Below are 18,351 nucleotides of genomic sequence, written 5' to 3'. Positions count from 1 at the left end.
TTCAAATCAAGTATTTAAAATATTTTACAGGTGAAGCCTAGCTGAGGTTGCTAAGCAACCTGACAGCCTCCCAAGCAGGGACCAACTCACCTCCCACACTTGACCATCTCTCCCCAGTAGTGGGACGCGGAGTCGCCATTGGTCCCTAGCTCCTCTCACTGACCTTCAATTGGTCGGAGAACCTCTCACTCCGCTCCCGTTGGCTCTCGCCGTCTCTCGCCGTCCCGTCATTGGCAGGCTTGTTCTCGGGCCACCCTACGTCACCGTCTCACCCCACTTCCCAGGTCCTCCGACTTTGTTCCCACCCCTTCCCCCGCCCTTCCAGCAGCCAGGGAAAACCCTAGCGAGTCACCGCCCCTCATTTTCCTCCCATTGGTAGAGAGTGGGTCGAGGGGCGGGCACTGCCGAGCGACTCTGAGTCCCGTGATTGGCTGAGATAGCCGCTGTCCTGCCCTCTGTCCCCTCCCGGCATTGCCGGAGTCGGGTGGGTCGGTGGCTATAAAGCTGCTGAGGGCGGGAGCCACAGACTACTGTCCTCCGTCCTTTGCTCCGTTCTACTCCCAGGGTCCGATCGCGTTTGGGTGAGTGTCCCGCGCGGGGCCAGCCAGCCGACCGCCGAGACCGCGAGCGGCGTGTGCTGGGAAGAGGCAGTGTCCTTGACTAGGCCGGAAGGCACTGCGCTCTGGTCAGGGCTATGGCGTGGACCGGGTCCTGGAGGATGGGGCTCAGGGAGCGGGTTTGTGCGGGAGCTAGAGGGCTTGGGGACCCCGGTCCGCTGAGAGGCGGAGGAGGGGACCCGGGCTCCTCTGTGGGCAGGCGGGACTCAGAGAGAAGGCAAAGGGCGTTGAGAGCCTGGTGTTCTGATGACATAGTCAGAAGTCGGAGTCGCCTTAGAGGTGCCTGTGACCACCGAAGTGGGGGCGTCAGCAGGGGATGAGAATGGAGCTGGGCTGTCATAGCTTTCCTCGGGTTAATTAATCGTAGACCCCAAAGGGATGGGGAAGCTCAGGTTCAGAGGGAGGGTTGTAGGTCGGCAGGGGGTGTGTCCTGCCTCCATTTACAGCATTGATGAGAGGAAGTGGGCAGCGGTACTTTTCCCCAATTCAGGTGCAAGAAATCACAATTGTGATTTAGGCCTAGCCAAGGATTGATGGTCTGGACACCTTTGGTACGTGGCTTGCTTAAAAATCTAAGATTAGTAAGCTGGGCACCTCCCCCTTTCCCTCCCCTCCCTCTCCTTTTTCCCCTCCCTCCCTGCTAATAAGTTCACGGTTTGGTTAGTAACAACCAGCCTTAAGAGTTATAAAGATGTGATGGCCTTACCGGCACACAGACTTTGGGTTAGATCATTGAAGTTTCAAAGCTAGGTGTATGGAAATCTTTGGAAACGTGACTATCTTTGACCAGTGGTAGAGAAAGAATTGCTTTGCAACATTGTGGAGGAGGGAATTGGGGAGTAGAAGGCAGGAGGTTGTCCTTCTTGCCAAGCCTGTCCCTGTGGCCTTTGGCCTCAGGCCATCTCTGGCTGAGATCTCTACCCACCTCTACTGCAACCCCTCCCTCCTGCTGGTGTTGAGGCAGAACCCCCAGGGGAGTGTTCTGATGGCCGCTAACATTCTCAGTATTTAGGGTTGAATCACTAGAAGCAAGGGCACGCTTTCCATGCTATGATTGAAATTTTTATTGTACAGATTCCATCGGACAGGAGACAGACTGCAAGTCCCTGATGGATATCTGCAAGTGACTCTTAGCGGGTTGAAACTTCTAAACAGTTCATGTTCTTTGATCAGACTTTTACGTTTCAGTTATTTTTGCATGGAGATGGAGAGCAAGAATAGCCTGTTTCGTGAATTAGGAGGAGAGGCTGTTTTCTTTCTGTGGTTGTTTCTCTTCTAAATGAGCAAGTTTCCCCTTCAGTGTAATGCTCTCATTAGGGAAGAGGGAGTATAAAGATTATGTCTGAAGTCATCTGGGCCTTGCTTTTAATGTTTGTTTTCATAAGCAGTCCTCCTGCTTATTCATATCATTTAACTGGTGGACTTATCTCTGAGGTTTTTTCTTTTTTAACAGATTTTTAGATGTATTGTTTTTAGAAGAAATGGAAAAATCCCAAGATGTTGATGGAATGTGGGTTTTCTGGGTCTTCTAGAATGATTTAATACGTGGCTGGACTTTTCATTAGCCAGGGGATCTGTGGCTGAAGGAGATAATGGACTATGTATCAGAGTTTGTTACATTTTTTTACATTTATGTAAGCGGAGTGGTCAGAGGTGACTATACTTTCATTTAGAATAAAACATAGCCTCAGTACTTGATGGCCGGTCTGAGAGAGCCATATAGCAGACAGCTGTGCTGCTTTTAGATTAAAAAGGATGAGAAACATGTTACCTAGTGAATGGCTGCGGAATAGCCCCAGACTCTTAATCTGTTCATCCTAATGCTTGGTACTTGTTGATGTTCCCTTAATGTCTGCCAACTGAGCAATAAAGAGAAACCATCCTTTTAAAGTTCACCCTTTGGAGGGTTTATGGTTGTGTGTGAGTTCATGTGAGAAAGTGTGAAAGACTGGCAGATGCCCTGATTCCATTTGCGCTCCATACAGTGCTCAGATTAGGATCTGGGCATGATTCAAACCTCCCCTTTGCTTTGAACAATAGTAGTAGGAAACCAATTTCTTTAAACTCCTAGACACTGTTTGGCCCAATACACTTAGTTTATCTCAAAAGTGATAGCATAACTTACTGATGAGAGGTATTTGAGTCTAAAAAGTAGTCCTGCGGTTGTTATAATTCCAAATTCACCTAATCTTTAAGTGTTCTTTACTCTTAAGTTTCTACCACTGCTCAATAGTTCAGAAGAATCAGATATCTGGACATGGTGCATACCCTTAATCTCAGTACTCAGTGAGGCAGATCCAAAAGAACTTGGATCTCTGCAAGTTCAAAGCCAGCCTAGTCTACATAGTGAATTCCAGGGCAGCCACAGCTACATTCAGGAACCCTGTCTCAAGAAACAAACAAGAAGAATCAAAATATACTGTCCAATGCAGATAGAAAGACTCCTCATAACTAATATTTCAGTGGTGTAGGCTGTACTGACTTTAGTGTGAATGATGTGTCTGTATAGAAATACAGGTCCTTGATTAGAAAACTGATTTATCTAGGAAAGTTTTAGACTTTCTAATAGTTTTTGCTCATGTGCTCCTAGAGAAAGATGAACGCTGTAAATACCCTGTTTTCTCTCCATCAGCAAGTAACTTCTTACGTTTATCAAGGTCCAGGGTGTGCTAGATTAGGTTATCTGGGTACTTGTTTGAATCAAGGGTGGGAAGTGAGCTAAAGGGAGAGTGAGTCACTTTCGGCAAAGAAAATAATATCAACTCTAGACAGTCTGATCAGCCTTGGCCAAATTCAGAATGTCTGTATTGTGATTGCCTTTGCTGTGGTGTGTGTGGCTGCTAACAGTTCTTTAGCTGATCTATGACCATTCCTTTTAACACTTTCTCTGAAAAGATGTTACAGTCTTACTTTGGACTTTGGCAGTATAGGTTGGGTATTCTTTATCAGAAATGTGTGGGTCTGAAATAAGTGTTTCATGTTTTAAAACATTTGCAGATAGATAGATAGATACATAGATAGATAGATATTTTGTAGTCAAGATCCAAGTCTAAAGGTGAAATTTATGTTTCACATGCACCTGAAATCTGAAGATAGAATATTTGTATTGTTGGGTGCATTTCACTGACAGGTCACATGAGTTCAGATGAGCTTTCTACACAGCATTCAAAAACTTGGACTTTGGTGTGCTTAGGTTTCAAGCTTTTTAGATTAAAGATCCAGAACTGCACCCTCCTAGCAACTGGAGAATCGGATCAAAAGCTTAAAGCTCTCTGATAGGTTTTTCTCCAAAGTGCCATTTACTGCCCTTTTCTCTCTTTCAGATCATACGATGTCACATACATTGCCTGTAATTAGCCCTACAGCCCTCTATTTCTTTCTTGCTCAGATTCTTTCTTTGTGTCTTTTTCCTTCCCTACTTTTTCTCCTTAGTTTAATTAAAATAGAAAGAGGACTGAGGGTGTGGCCAGTGTTTGACTAGTTTAAGGGAGGCCCTAGATTTGATCCCAGCAGTCAAGAATAAACAAGTAGAAAAGGCATATAGTAACATTTAGAGGACATGCCTTTGATACAAATTATAGTCATGGCTTCAAGACCCTAGTAAGTTACTTTATTTCAACGTGGGGAGGAATGGTATTTTCTACCCTACTGAGAAATGGTCTTGACTTGGCCTGCTTAATTTCCAGAGAGACCACAGCATAATTTGAGACAAAGGATAAACAGTAAGCTATTCTCTGAAAGTGTATGTGTAATGTTGTAATCAAAGCCTCCTTCATCCCCCCCCAATGTAGTAATCTCATTTCTTACAAATTCAGGGTTTACTTATGCCTATATAAGAACTGATCAAGGGCAAGCATTCTATAAACTTTAAGAACTACACTCGTTGAATTGTTTTTTGCTTAATATAATACAGATAAGGAAGTCCCTGTTTTAACTTTCTGAATTGAAGTCATTGATTTGCATAGTGCCTTATGACTTTAAAAGAGGTTCTCATTTGAAACTTCTAGTGCCTGAAGGAGGAACCGGTGACAGACCTGGAGACTACAGTTCTCTGTCCTTCACACAGGTATGGCACCAGTGCTGCTTCTTAAGGAAGGTGTTTTCTCTAAGGGGTGCGATTTTGATCCTAGCTAATAACAGTTTGTATGTGCCACATAGGCTTTTCTCCCCCCCCCCCTTCCCTTCTTCACCGTGTCACCTGGCTGGAAGGATGCGCCTGCTTCTCCCAAATGGTTTAAGGCATGTACCACCACGCTTAGAGCCATACTTTCCTAAAACTATGTGTTACTTTTACAGATTAGTTAATGCTATACACGTGTCTAGAGACTTACTAATTTTATATCTAAAAGTTAGTGTTTACTTGTAAAATGAAAAATAGAGGTAATAAAACGTAGCCATATAACTTAATCTGAAATAATCAACAGGCATAGCAGCCAGTCGGGCTGGCTGGCTTGTTTGCTTGCTCATGCATGCATGCATGCATTCATTCATTCGTTTGTTCGTTCGTTCGTTCGTTCATTTTATTTGCTGTTTGTTAGTTTGATGCAGGATCTTATTTGGTAACTGATTCAGTTCTTCTGCCTCAGCCTCCCAAATGCTGTGATTTCACACCACACTCTGTATTAATAATGCTTTTTAAATTACAGTTTCAAAAGACACTTATCTGGCTCGGGTGAGTCCATGGATACATGAGAATAGATGGGAGTTGCAGTGTTCCGATCAGCACCCTGATTATGTGCAGTGTAATATGTATATGTAGCACCATTTCTCATAAGAAACAGATGCTGACCCTAAACAGCAAAGGAAAAGCTTTGAGAATTTGCAGTGGCTAAAAACTGGGAGGCATAGTTTAGTTTAGGACAGAGCCGGAGTGGAGTGCAGAGCTCTGCTAGGAGACTGTTACCATAGCCAAGACCCCAAAGCTGTCTGTCTCAGCCATTGAGGAAAATCACAACAAGATTTCTTGCCTGTCTTTGTTAGGACTTGTAGTGAAGGGTGTGGTCTCTCTGGGGAGTGGAAGAGACCTCCTAAGGGTGCTTGCTGGCTGGAAGACTTGGTTAGTCCACCAGAGCCTTGTGGGTAGGCATGTACCATTAATACAGTTGAGGCTGAAGGGAGAAACCTTTGTATTTTATTACAAATGCAGAGTCCTCACTATGCTACCCTGTTTAATAATTGCAAGTTCACAACTGTGAAAGATAATCCACCTTATTACCAAAAATTTAAGTGGTATGTTTTTAACTATTAGATTTTCAAAATTCTATTTAGAAAAGTATGTTCTTAAGTACAGTTAATTAAACAGAACATCTCTTTCATTGACCAGATAAGGAGCCAACACGCTATTATAAAAATTTAATCCCAATCCAAGGTTTCTACCCCACCTTTAACCATTTAGTTTCTGGATAAAAGACACATATGACCTTTAATGTATAGCAAGCCTTAATCTGCACAAGAGCTGGGCAGATACTATCCTCTATGTTACTATGTCTCTTTTCCAGCCAATAATCCCATTATATAATTTGTCATGTTTTGTATGGACTTCCTTTTTTTTTTTTGTTCTTTTTTTTCGGAGCTGGGGACCGAACCCAGGGCCTTGCGCTTCCTAGGCAAGCGCTCTACCACTGAGCCAAATCCCCAACCCCTTGTATGGACTTCTTTTAGCTCCAGTTAGCCAACCAACATGGCCATTATTTTAAAATTTTTACCCCATGGTGGCTTCTCTATCTTCTCTTTCCCCTCATGGTGCTCCTCTGACCCCAAACCCAGGAACTCTAAACTCTGCCTATGTCTCTTCTGGCCAGCTATTGGCTGTCAGCATCTTTATTTACCAATCAGGAATAACTTGGGGGACAAGGTCACATCACATCACCTGAGTCTCTGGAAGCAACCAGTATTTAGCATAGCAAACAACCAAATCTCAACATGCTATAATTTAAGCATTTTGACTTTTGCATATCTGGTCTATTTTAGCATTTGGGAGGCTATAAGAGCACATGGTTAATAGGAGACCAACAGTAACATTTTAGTTGGAAAGTTATATCAACTTTCTGTTCTAAATACCACCAAGTGATGGCTTCATTTTCTTCTCTCCTGTGCCATACTCTTCTTCATCCTCTTTGGCTGGGGTTTGGTTAGTCGGTTGGTTTATTTTGTTTTGTTTTCTCACACCCCCCCCCAAGTTAACATCTGCTATATTTCAAATTGGACATTATTGAACATCCATATTGAAACGTCTACTAGAAATTCTCTGAGAATGAATAATACTGACCAAATTAGACAGCATATACACACAAGTTTGCACGCATGCATACATAATCAGAGTCGTGAACTTGATGCGTGGTGGGCTTTTGAGTTAACCTACATTTTTGTGAAAGACCAGCTACCTACTTCCATAAATGTATGGGCTGACTTCCTTCTCTATTCACCTTTTCTTTGAAGTTCTGGAGACTGAATTCAGCACCCTGTATATTGGTCTTTTGTCATTTAATTAGTTCACTTTTTGGGGGTGTTTTTCGCGGCCAGGTTTCTTTGTATAACAGCCCTAGCTGTTCTGGAACTTACTCTGTAGACCACCAGGCTGGCCTCAAACTCAGAGATCCACCTGCCACTGTGTGCTGAGGGCTGAGATTAAAGGCATGCCCTAATGCTAGTTTTAGAGCTTTTTGCTCTGGGTTATGCCAGGGACGGGACGTAATTTAGAATCCGTGCCAACCTCAGTTAGTGAAGTGGGGACCAACTTTAGGTAGTCAGAGAATTGATAGAGAGCTTCTAAAGTAGCTCATTCCTTTTGATTGGAGACTCAGAAAAGGAGCTGCAGATTGAGGAGGTAGGGAGGTGAACACTTCTTTACTCTCTTACTCTGCTATCACTAGAATGAACCCCTTGTATTGCAATGTATGCTTCTGGGTCTAACTGTTGGTGATAGCAGGCTTTTTTTTTTTTTTTTTTTTTTTTTTAATGTATTGAGCACTGAACCAGAGTCAGTAATTTAGGGCTTAAAAGGTATAATTGACAAATTATTACATTTAATTATTGTTTCCCCATTGAATAGTACATACACTATGACACTATGCTTGGCAAAATGGGATATACAGAAATCTAAGACATGAAGAGATTAGAAAGCATTTGGACTTGGTTGAAGTCACCCAGATCTTTTAATCTCCTTGGATACCATAACAAGTTAGTACCATATGAAGATAATGCCATAGACTGCATAGTCTGGAAAGACTAAGCAACAAAAACAGATTTTTTTTTTTTAAGTTCTAGAGTATAGCTCAAGGCACACACATGGTCCCTTCTTTGTTAAGGCTCCTTTGTAGACTGGAAATGGCTCCCTGCTCATTGCCGTACACAGCCAAGACAGAACGCAAGCACGCAGACTTGAACCAGCTCTCTGATGTCTTCTTGAAAGACTACCAATCCATGCTGGAGCCTAGGCTCAAACCACAAATACTAACCCCTCGGGAGGTCCCATCTTCATGACTTTGAATTTCAGACCAAATCAGGTTAGAGAATAGAGCCTATCAAAAAAGTAGAGTCTTTTAACTTAGCTGCCAGGTGCTGATTTTTTTGTGTTTTAATATGTCCTTAGTGACTTTGTGCTATAAAAATATTTCATGGGGTTGGGGATTTAGCTCAGTGGTAGAGCGCTTGGCGCAAGGCCCTGAGTTTGGTCCTTAGCTCCGGAAAAAAAAAAAAATTCATATTCTAAGGGCCAAGCTTTTCTGTTTTAGCTATTCCCCCAAAATCTTAATAATGAACTCACTATAGCAATAGCCTGTGTTTTTATTCTATTTTAATATTAAGCCAGAGGTTTTAGAGTGGCAGAGGACAGGTCATATTGAGTGTGACTTTTCACTCTTAGGGTCAGTTTAGCAGTAGGATGACAGGTGCTGCCGCAGACAGCAAAGCAGTTTGATCAGGTGGCTGGCAGCTGTGTGTAGATGGATGGGGCAGCATCACCTGACACGGGAACTGGGATGTTGTAGGAGTTCAGCCTCGTGGGGTTTGAAGAATAGCTTTTCCCCGTTGTTCCCACAGCCAAGCCAGGAGGTTTGTAACCACTTCCTGTACTAACAAGTTCTCCATACACACCCTGCTGGAAACATCCAGACTGAGTTTTCATTTCTTGATGAATAAAGCATTTAAAGGCCTTGAGGCTCCTAAGTTAAATGACTAGCCCCCTGGCAGATAACAGTGGTATGAAGAGCTAGTAAGTTTTGTTTCTTTTGGTAAGGAAATCTAGACAGTGGATAATTTGTTTAATACTTTTCAATGGTGTCAAAATAAAGTCTTTTTGATTGATTTTTCATTTATTTTTAAAAAGACTATTTCTTTGTTAGGGTGTGTGTGTGTGTGTGTGTGTGTGTGTGTGTGTGTGTGTGTGTGTGTGTGTTCCCGTCCATGCCCGCCTGCCCGCCTGCCTGCCCGCCTGCCTGCCTGCCCGCCTGCCCGCCTGCCTGCCTGCCTGCCTTTCTATGTGAGTTTTTGTGCACCACTGAAATGCGGGTCTTAGTGAAAGCCAGCAGGCGGGAGATTGCCTGGAATTGGAGCCCCCTGAGGTTGTGAGCAGCTGATGTGGGCACTGGGAATGAAACCCAGGTCCTCTAGAGGAGCAATAAGTGCTCTTAACCACTAAACCATTGCTCCAACCTTTGTCAGTCATACTTTTGAGTTATTGTTTTATTTCATAGTTCTTTAAGAAAAAAAATCTTAAGGAAAAGGTGTGTGTGTGTGTGTGTGTGTGTGTGTGTGTGTGTGTGTGTGTGTGTGTGTGTGTGTGTTGCTAGGGATTGAACCCATGGTCTTATACATGTTAGGCAAGTTCTCTGCCACTGAGCTGGATCCCAGCCTTAGATCATGTTTGACTCTTAAGATAACTTTTGAGTAAGGGGGAAGTCTTTCTAAAAGTTGTAATTCAAACCAACAGATTGTATTCCGTTCATGCAGTTGCTGCTTTACGTATTTATAACTGACTCCCCCCAATACCATGCACAGGCTTAGGGAAACCTTGGTGGTCCCGGTTACTTGAATCATCACCCTCTGTTTTGCAGCCTTGAACTTGATAAGTCAGCAACGTAAGATCTAAAGCTGCATTTTTGTTTGTCTTTGTGCAGCTCTTTCACCATGCCTGGGTCACTTCCTTTGAATGCAGAGGCTTGCTGGCCAAAAGATGTGGGAATCGTTGCCCTTGAAATCTACTTTCCTTCTCAGTATGTTGATCAAGCTGAGTTGGAAAAATACGATGGTGTAGATGCTGGAAAGTATACCATTGGCCTGGGCCAGGCCAGGATGGGCTTCTGCACGGATCGCGAAGACATCAACTCTCTCTGCCTGACTGTGGTTCAGAAACTGATGGAGAGAAATAGCCTTTCCTATGACTGCATTGGGCGGCTGGAAGTCGGGACAGAGACAATCATCGACAAATCAAAATCCGTGAAGTCTAATTTGATGCAGCTGTTTGAGGAGTCTGGGAATACAGATATAGAAGGAATAGATACAACTAATGCATGCTATGGGGGCACAGCCGCAGTCTTCAATGCTGTGAACTGGATCGAATCCAGCTCTTGGGATGGTATGTTCAGTGTCTTTGTTCTTTCTGAAACATAAAAGCAAACAAACACAGTAAATGCGCATGCATACATGCACGCGCAAAAGCCCTCCTTGAGCGTAGAATCCGGGGTCTCTGGTAATGAATACTATGCTAGCCCTCCAATGGCTGTTCATTCTGTGCTGTGTGCAAGCTAGTACTAGTTATACTAGTCCAAATACATTTACAAGATTACTGACTTTCACTGTATATGAATTGGAAAAAATGATCTGTTCAAAATTTAGACAGAATGCTTTTTGGATTTTTCTTTTACTAATATGTAGAAAGCATATTCTGGAGAAAATAGAACAGACTTGAGTTCACTTGCATGATTTTGTAATTCTAATCACTCTGAACTCTAATTTTCAGGACGATACGCTTTGGTAGTTGCAGGAGACATCGCTATATATGCCTCAGGAAACGCCAGGCCTACAGGTGGAGTTGGAGCTGTGGCTCTGCTAATTGGGCCAAATGCTCCTTTAATTTTTGACCGAGGTGAGTAATTGAGAAGGCGTTTCTTTTATCTTTGGGGTTCTGGGCTTGAACCTTAGGATTTGTGCATGTGAGGCAAGCATTCTGTGTCGTAGCTTTCTCCCCAGCCCTTTCCTTTTTACGTTTCAAGGCACAGGTTATCACCGAGTTCTGTAGGTTGGCCTCCTGCTCTCTCTGTCACCCAAGCAGGCCCACGACTTTGATCTTATTGTGGCTTCTAAGTACCTGGGATTATAGGTGTGCTATAGCATGCTTATTTATATTCACTGTTCATTTATACTTACTTATTTTAGTGACACAATGTTCTGAGAAATTGAATACAGTAGCAGAAGCTACTACTTGCTGAATGTTACTGGCTGCCAAATGCCTTCTGTGTATCACTTTCCCAAAAGGGAGAGCTGTCCTCCCGTTACAAAGAAGTAAAGTAGGCTGAGGTAACGTTAAAGAAATAAGAGTAGTGACATGCTCACAGTCAGGGGTAAGTCATTTATCTTCAGGAGACCAGCAACATTTCCTAGTCAGTCAGTTAGGAAACTTGCAGGAGTCTTGGTGCCCATGACGCTGCTAGGTTTGATTTAAATTATATTGGCTTCACCTTGCACTTCCTGTATTGAAGTGCTAAGGCTTGACTGGTTGAAGAGGGCCCTTAAATAAGTCAGTATGCTACTAAAATGCAAAGCAGGATTGTATCATCTCCCCTTTTGGTTTTAAAGGGCTTCGTGGGACACACATGCAGCATGCCTACGACTTTTACAAGCCTGACATGCTCTCTGAATACCCTGTGGTAGATGGAAAACTCTCCATACAGTGCTACCTCAGCGCATTGGACCGCTGCTATTCTGTCTACCGCAAAAAGATCCGGGCCCAGTGGCAGAAAGGTGGGTTTTTCTCCAGCCATTTTTCTTGTATGAGATTCAGGTATCTGGAGGGCAGTGTTAGAATGAATGTGCTGGGTGACTGGAGTAAGAATCTTTTTTTGAACAACCTTCATGGATACCTTTTTTACCACTTCTTCATGTGCTAACTATCATTTTGTCTGAGTCTCTGGTAAAGACACAAGATTTCCACTGAGTTATTCCCTCCACCCCCCAGCTGGGGACTGAACCCAGGGCCTTTGCGCTCTACCGCTGAGCTAAATCCCCAACCCCCCACTGAGTTATTCTTAAAACTTAAGTTGACTTTTCAATTATAGTACAAAACACATTTGAACTTCATTAAATTTTTTGAGAAAAGTAATTAAATGAGGTTTTAGTTTTCAACCATTTTCAGAGGCAACTGTTTAAAAAGTTACTTTTTCCTTATTAAAATTTGGCTTCTTAAAGATGAAAGGGTTAAAAATAATATGACAAATATTAAGGAATATAGTAGCCATGAAGAAAGAAACATTCTAGTGCTGTATAAAAGGTACTGTTCTAGAATTTTAAAATATGTAACAACACAGCACTATTTGTACCTACTTAGCAGTATATTTTAAATGTCATTATTTAACAATAGTGTTTCTTGACATAAAGTCTGGCTCTATAACCTGGACCAGCCTCAAACTCAGGATCCTCCTCAGGCTCCCCAGTGCTAGAATTACAGGCATGTCCACATCAAACTTAGCAGTATGTTTTTTAGAGGCCAGTGATATTTCAGCTTTTTGATTAGAACCCCACACTAAGTACAATTTATATATGTATATACTTAACAGAAATAGAAGTGCTGTGAAATTACCCACACTGCAAATTAATGATGTTTACTATTTTTTCCTATGATTTAAAAAAAGAAAAAAAAAAAGAAAGAAATGCGGATCCAACTGATCTGCTAATGTTATGACTCATATTTGAAAATCTGTGAAACCGCCATATAGCTGAGCGTCTAAATCCACATTTTAAACTATTGAGAGATTTCGTCGGACAGGATTTTGGGTCACAGTTTGAGGACACAGGGCAGGTGGCTCTTCTGTTGCCATCCCCTCCACTCTCTTCGTAGTGTAGCACATAAACTTGTTTTAATCATAGAAATTAATAAGTAAATACAGATACAAACATCCTAGCCTGCTCCGAAGTCGAGGTAAAGTTTGCTGGCTTCTGTGATGTCATCGTTTCTTGTCTTCTCTTTCAGAGGGAAAGGATAAAGATTTTACCCTGAATGATTTTGGCTTCATGATCTTTCACTCGCCGTACTGTAAACTGGTGCAGAAATCTCTAGCTAGGATGTTCCTGAATGACTTTCTCAACGACCAAAACAGAGACAAAAACAGTATTTACAGTGGGCTGGAAGCCTTTGGGTAAGGAAGCTGTTATGATGTGCTTAATTCTACATTATAAGTATTTATATGTACAGACCTAAACGTACAGTCAAAAACCATTCCATTGTAGTTGAGTGGTGGTGGTGCAAGTCTTTAACCCCAGCACTTGGGAGGCACAGGCAGGTAAGATCTACATTTGAGGACAGTCAAGGTTACACAGAGAAACTCTGTCTCAAAAAAAATAAATAAAATAAAAAACCCGAAAAACTTTATTTAATGAAAAACTGTTCCAAAGAGGTAGCAGCTGGCTTATCTACACAAAGTCATGAGTCATGGCGTCTTAAGTTTCTGATGTCTGTTTTTAGCTGCAGTCTCATTGTTATCAGCACAATAATGTGATCACAGACACCAGTGTTCACCACAGCTGCATTAGCTCTCCTTCCTCTGCGGTCCTCTTGCCCTGGGTCAGCCTGCAGTTTAGCAGGAGTGAACCTGCCCTCAGGGTTCAGACTGTAGTGTGCTCAGCCTTGTCCTCTCCGTTTGATGAGCTCCTGTTCCTGTGTCATGCCTTTTTAAACTAGATGGATAGACATGGCTGGATTTGAGAGACTTGTGAATTCTGTGTTTAGTGGCTCTGAAGCTCCAGCGGGACTGTGAGTCTATCAGCCTATCAGGATCAAGTTGTCTTAACTTGACCATAGCAAGTTAGGCAAAGAACTGTACAGTTGGCTAATACAATTTATACAGTTACAATGGTGCTCCCTGACTTTTAAAAATGGTGAAACAAAGCCCTATATATTCGCAGATTTGAGTATTAATTACGACAACTACTAATACAATAAAAGCATGGTGTTTAAACACTATATAATTGTCTCTTTATGTACTCTTTCAGGGATGTGAAATTAGAAGATACTTACTTCGACAGAGATGTGGAAAAGGCGTTTATGAAGGCTAGTGCTGAGCTATTCAACCAGAAAACAAAGGCATCTTTGCTTGTATCGAATCAAAATGGAAACATGTACACATCCTCTGTATACGGTTCCCTTGCTTCTGTTCTGGCACAGTGAGTATCAGTCTCTGGTCTCCGACACCCTGGGCTGTAAGTGGTGTTTTGTCTTCAGGTCGGGTCTGCTGCCGTCTGCGCTCTGAAGGACGGGAAAAGCTGCGGCTCTTCGCTGAGCGTTGTTAATAGCTTGTAGACTTTCCTGGCTCCTTATTACTCTTTACTTAAAATTGAACCCCTAGTCTCTAACGATGAGGATTTATGAGTAGCTTAATAGTTTTGAGTTCCATCCTTTCCTAAAAGATGTAAGCTGAGAGTGTAGTCTACTACTAAAACTCAAGTCAGCTTGCTTACTCTTAGGTCGGTCTGCAAGAACATGAATTAGGAGTGGCACCCACCTGGAATCCCAACATGCTGGATGCCGAGCCAGGGAGATTGTTAGTGCAAGTCCAGCCTGGGCTGTGTAGGCAGACAGACATATCTCAAAGTAAACAGCTTCAGGTTAGATCCTGTGTTGCTATAGGCTGCGTATGTGGCTCCTGACACTTGGTAGTTTGTGTCTGTTAAGTGTGCCTCTTTCCTTCCACAGGTACTCACCTCAACAGTTGGCCGGGAAGAGGATTGGAGTGTTCTCTTACGGTTCTGGCTTGGCTGCCACTCTCTACTCCCTTAAAGTCACACAGGATGCCACACCAGGTAAGGGCCTCTGTCAGCAAGAGCGCATTGCAGACCCACTGCAGTCAGGTTGCTTCCGCACCTTCTCAGATGAGTGCATCAGCCAGTCGGTAGATCATTCTCTGTTTCGTTACATCCATAATTTCTACTCTCTACCCTTCATGGACAGCACATTGAATTTCCCCCTGTGGTTTGGACTATATTGAAGCAAACATTTGTGCTTTCCTTGAGCAAGAAGAAACAAATATATTGAGGGGAAACTTGGCATCACTGGAAATTATACTGAGGATTGGCCGTAGAAAAATCGTTTATAGTTTCAAATCCCACATATTTCTTTGTTTGTAGGCTAGCTGGTACTAAAGGTGGTAGGAAGCTGTCTCAAGACAATACCTTGTATAGCTAAACCAGAGGCAGTAATTTTAAAGAGAGGTATTACTTGACTTTGGCAGCATTTAAGTTCCTTTGAGGGTTCTGTTCTTGGTCCTTTAATGTTGGACTTATTTGCTCTTTTAGGATCTGCTCTTGACAAAATAACAGCAAGTTTATGTGACCTTAAGTCAAGGCTTGACTCAAGAACGTGTGTGGCACCGGACGTCTTTGCTGAAAACATGAAGCTCAGAGAGGACACACATCACTTAGGTAAAATACTGTTTGAGACCTCCGCTCATGTTAAACAGTACATAAGGCGAGGATGTCAAGCCTTTGTTTAGTACTAGTGTGATGTCAGTGAGAATTCTCTGTTTAGTTTGATTGCCAGACGGGTCACATCATGAGTAATTTGTGCTGCTCTGCCTTTCCTTTCAGCCAACTATATTCCCCAGTGTTCAATAGATTCACTCTTTGAAGGAACGTGGTATCTAGTCAGAGTGGATGAAAAGCACAGAAGAACTTATGCCCGGCGTCCCTCCACAAATGACCACAGTTTGGATGAAGGAGTGGGACTTGTGCATTCAAACACAGCTACAGAGGTCAGTAAACCTCGTTGTGTTAATCCTCCCCTGGCAGGATTTGAGAAGTTTTTACTGCCATATGGGTTTGGGAGCCTTAATAGATGGAGCATCTTAAAGAAATGTCTGTAAAGCAAGGGCTTTGTGACTCGATGTGCTTTGGACCTTGGGCTTACAACTGCGCCCTTTCCAGTTGCACATGCTAAGTACTAGATTTGTCAAGAACTGGAACAAGAGGAAGTTTGCTTTAGGGAGACGGCCCCTTTGTCTTAGGGGCTGGTGAACAGTGTAGAGGACGAGGATGCTGAGCCCCTCATATCTGAAGTGACAATAGATTGAATCCTGCTACACGTTAAGCACTTTGGTTACATTTCCTTTTATAATCCTTGTAAACCTTATACTAACCTCTTTGAAGTTTACAAATGGTACCAACTCCAGGGTGAGTCAGGTCATGGGTAACGATGTCTATACCTATACATAGGTAAGTGGGAAAGCCAGGTTCAAACCAAGAACTTGAAGCTTGGAGTTCCTGATTTTCCCGTGTATTACAGCCCTATCGCATGCACTCTGGAGCGCATGGAGGTGGTTTCTGAGTTGAGTGTGAGATGTTATGACAAGCCCTCCTCACTACATAATGATTAACTACATAGTAATTTCACTGTAAGGTCAAGCCTGGGAGCTTAACTCTCTCCTTGGAAATTTTTATAGTGTACGTTAGGGTCGGCTTCTCCGAATTTGTTCTGTATTAGCTTCTCTGTGTACTTTAATTAGTCCTATGGTTGTTAGAGAAAAAAAGATTATAAAAGCCAATGACTGTTTTCTTTTGGTTTTAGCATATTCCAAGCCCGGCTAAGAAAGTGCCAAGACTTCCTGCGACCTCGGGCGAACCTGAGTCGGCTGTCATCAGTAACGGGGAGCACTGAGAGCCCGTGGCCTTCACAGAGGCTCGGGGCTGGGATGGGGTATGGAAATGGTTAGAGGAATGGATGTCTTGGGACAATTTTACAGATTACGTGTTGCTTAAAAATGTAATGTAACTGACACAGAGCCCAGAAAACTGTTGTGTTTTTGGAAAAGTCTCCGCTGAGCTCCTAACACGCTTCCTGCTGTGGGCTGGCCAATGGTGAATGTACTGCGATGGTGTTAAGGGCTCTGCAGGACTTCATACCTCGCTGCATGTTTACACGCATGCGGGTTAGGCTTCAAGTGCGGTCTGAACTGAGTGCTTCTGACTGCAAAGGCGGAGGTACTGGTGTCCAGTTTAAAAATTGTTTTTTGTTTTTTTTTTTTATGTGTAAGAATTTTTATACTTAAATAAAAAAAAGTACCTGTAGCTTTTGGGGGAAAAAAAAAAACCTTTTTCTAGGTTGGGGATTGTGGAATTTAAATGTTACACATAAACCCTGCTTAATGGCAAGGCAAACATTTATCTTTTTCGAAGATTTATAAATCCTGAAGAGAAAAAAAGAGGGTATGGTTCTAGGATCTGGACGAACCATCAGTGAGAAAGGTTAGTCATAATCAAGTGAGCAGAAGGATGCTGGCGTTGAGCAGGCTCTGTCACAGCAACCAGGGCTCTGTGGGCACAGCTGAGGGAACTTTCTGGCCAGGTGCCCGTGGCTGGTGCTCAGCTGCACTGAGAGGCAGTGGAGCTGCTGCACAGAAGCTGGCTGTGGTGCCGAGCGCCTTACCTGCGGGATAAAGTGTAAAGTAGGAGGGATGGGCAGGGCACTATTAGGTTACAGTGTTACAGACCCAGGTTATAGACTTGACAACTCAAATTCACCAGACACCTTTTTCCCTTTGTGGTTTGTGTATTTTTTGTGTTTTGTTTGTTTTTTTATATTGTTCAATTAAAAATTAGAAAATTTAACCTACATTTTCACATAGTCTGATTAGCCAAAAGGAATATTCACTTCAAGATCTAGAAGTAGAATTCATAACATTTTTTCCTAAACTTTGACTTTTAAAACAACGAAAATTACCACATGAGATGAACAAGAAAATTCATTAGAAAGTTCTCTGGGTGATTTTTGGTGCTGAACTGACATGAGCCTCATAGACTGTAAAACAGAAGTAGTTGAAACTAATGTACAGAACTACATTTTTTAATTTTATTTGCGTTTAATTCTGTGAAGTTTCAGTTATCTAAAATAAACACATAAACGTGTAATGTTTCAGATTGCAAGGTGAGATGTAATGTAGCATTTGTAAGATATTCTTGTCAATATTAACTGGTAGGATTTTGATTTGTACAGTTTTAATTGGTTAAAATGATCTCATTTTAATATCCACTGCTATAGATGAATGATGTAAGCTCAGATTTAATGAATGGTGGGGAAATGGTGCATGTAATTTTTTTGCAAGTATCGAGAGTTCCGTATGTTTTGAAAAGAATAATTTAACGTTTGGGTGCCAGGAAGGGGGCTTTCCCAGAGTCCATTGCCAGGGGTGGGCAAGCCTCGCAATGTTGGCACGGAGCGTTAACCACACCTTACTGATAGCAAGGCGAATAACTTTGAAATAAAGTTTTAGACAAATACTTCAGCTGTTTGTGTGTTCTTTCTGAGTGGACAGTTTGTTCATGGAGTCAGCAAATAGCTATTTTAAATGTGTTACATGCTTATTCTTCAAACATTTCCAAACCCAGTGTAAGCAACGCACTCTCTTATACCTGAAATAAAATGTATTGTGGGTGGCCTTGACGATTCTACAGATTAGGAAACAACAGCACATTATTCTCCTATGTCATGGCTCATGTTAGCATTTTGGACCTAGATTCAGTTTGTTTTATTTTC

The 18,351-nt window shown here is 42.5% G+C and overlaps 1 protein-coding gene across 2 annotated transcripts; it reads left to right on the top strand.

The window, feature by feature from the left end:
- The first annotated feature begins 326 nt into the window (after positions 1 to 326).
- Positions 327 to 18,093, top strand: Hmgcs1 (3-hydroxy-3-methylglutaryl-CoA synthase 1). Of its 2 annotated transcripts, XM_032898844.1 has the most exons (11): positions 462 to 581; positions 4,625 to 4,683; positions 9,734 to 10,191; positions 10,576 to 10,701; positions 11,412 to 11,576; positions 12,802 to 12,967; positions 13,821 to 13,991; positions 14,521 to 14,627; positions 15,120 to 15,245; positions 15,411 to 15,574; positions 16,387 to 18,088. In XM_032898844.1, exons 3-11 carry the CDS (start codon positions 9,744 to 9,746, stop codon positions 16,474 to 16,476), a joined length of 1,563 nt encoding a protein of 520 aa, XP_032754735.1. In that variant the 5' UTR covers positions 462 to 581; positions 4,625 to 4,683; positions 9,734 to 9,743; the 3' UTR covers positions 16,477 to 18,088. The 2 variants fall into 2 exon arrangements, with proteins under 2 accessions (XP_032754734.1, XP_032754735.1); XM_032898843.1 differs by lacking the exon at positions 4,625 to 4,683 and having other exon boundaries at positions 327 to 581; positions 16,387 to 18,093.
- Positions 18,094 to 18,351: the final 258 nt, after the last annotated feature.

The sequence above is a fragment of the Rattus rattus genome, chromosome 3, assembly GCF_011064425.1.
Source record: "Rattus rattus isolate New Zealand chromosome 3, Rrattus_CSIRO_v1, whole genome shotgun sequence".
NCBI classification, from domain to species: Eukaryota; Metazoa; Chordata; class Mammalia; order Rodentia; family Muridae; genus Rattus; species Rattus rattus.
The sequence above is the reverse complement of the archived record's forward strand: the minus strand, read 5'-3'. Positions and strand labels throughout refer to the sequence as shown.

Coding starts and splice junctions, on each gene's coding strand:
- Hmgcs1 (XM_032898843.1), top strand. CDS start 9,744: ATGCCTGGGTCACTTCCTTTGAATGCAGAGGCTTGCTGGCCAAAAGAT. Junction 10,702..11,411: donor TCCTTTAATTTTTGACCGAG/GTGAGTAATTGA, acceptor TTGGTTTTAAAG/GGCTTCGTGGGACACACATG. Junction 15,575..16,386: donor ATTCAAACACAGCTACAGAG/GTCAGTAAACCT, acceptor TTTTGGTTTTAG/CATATTCCAAGCCCGGCTAA.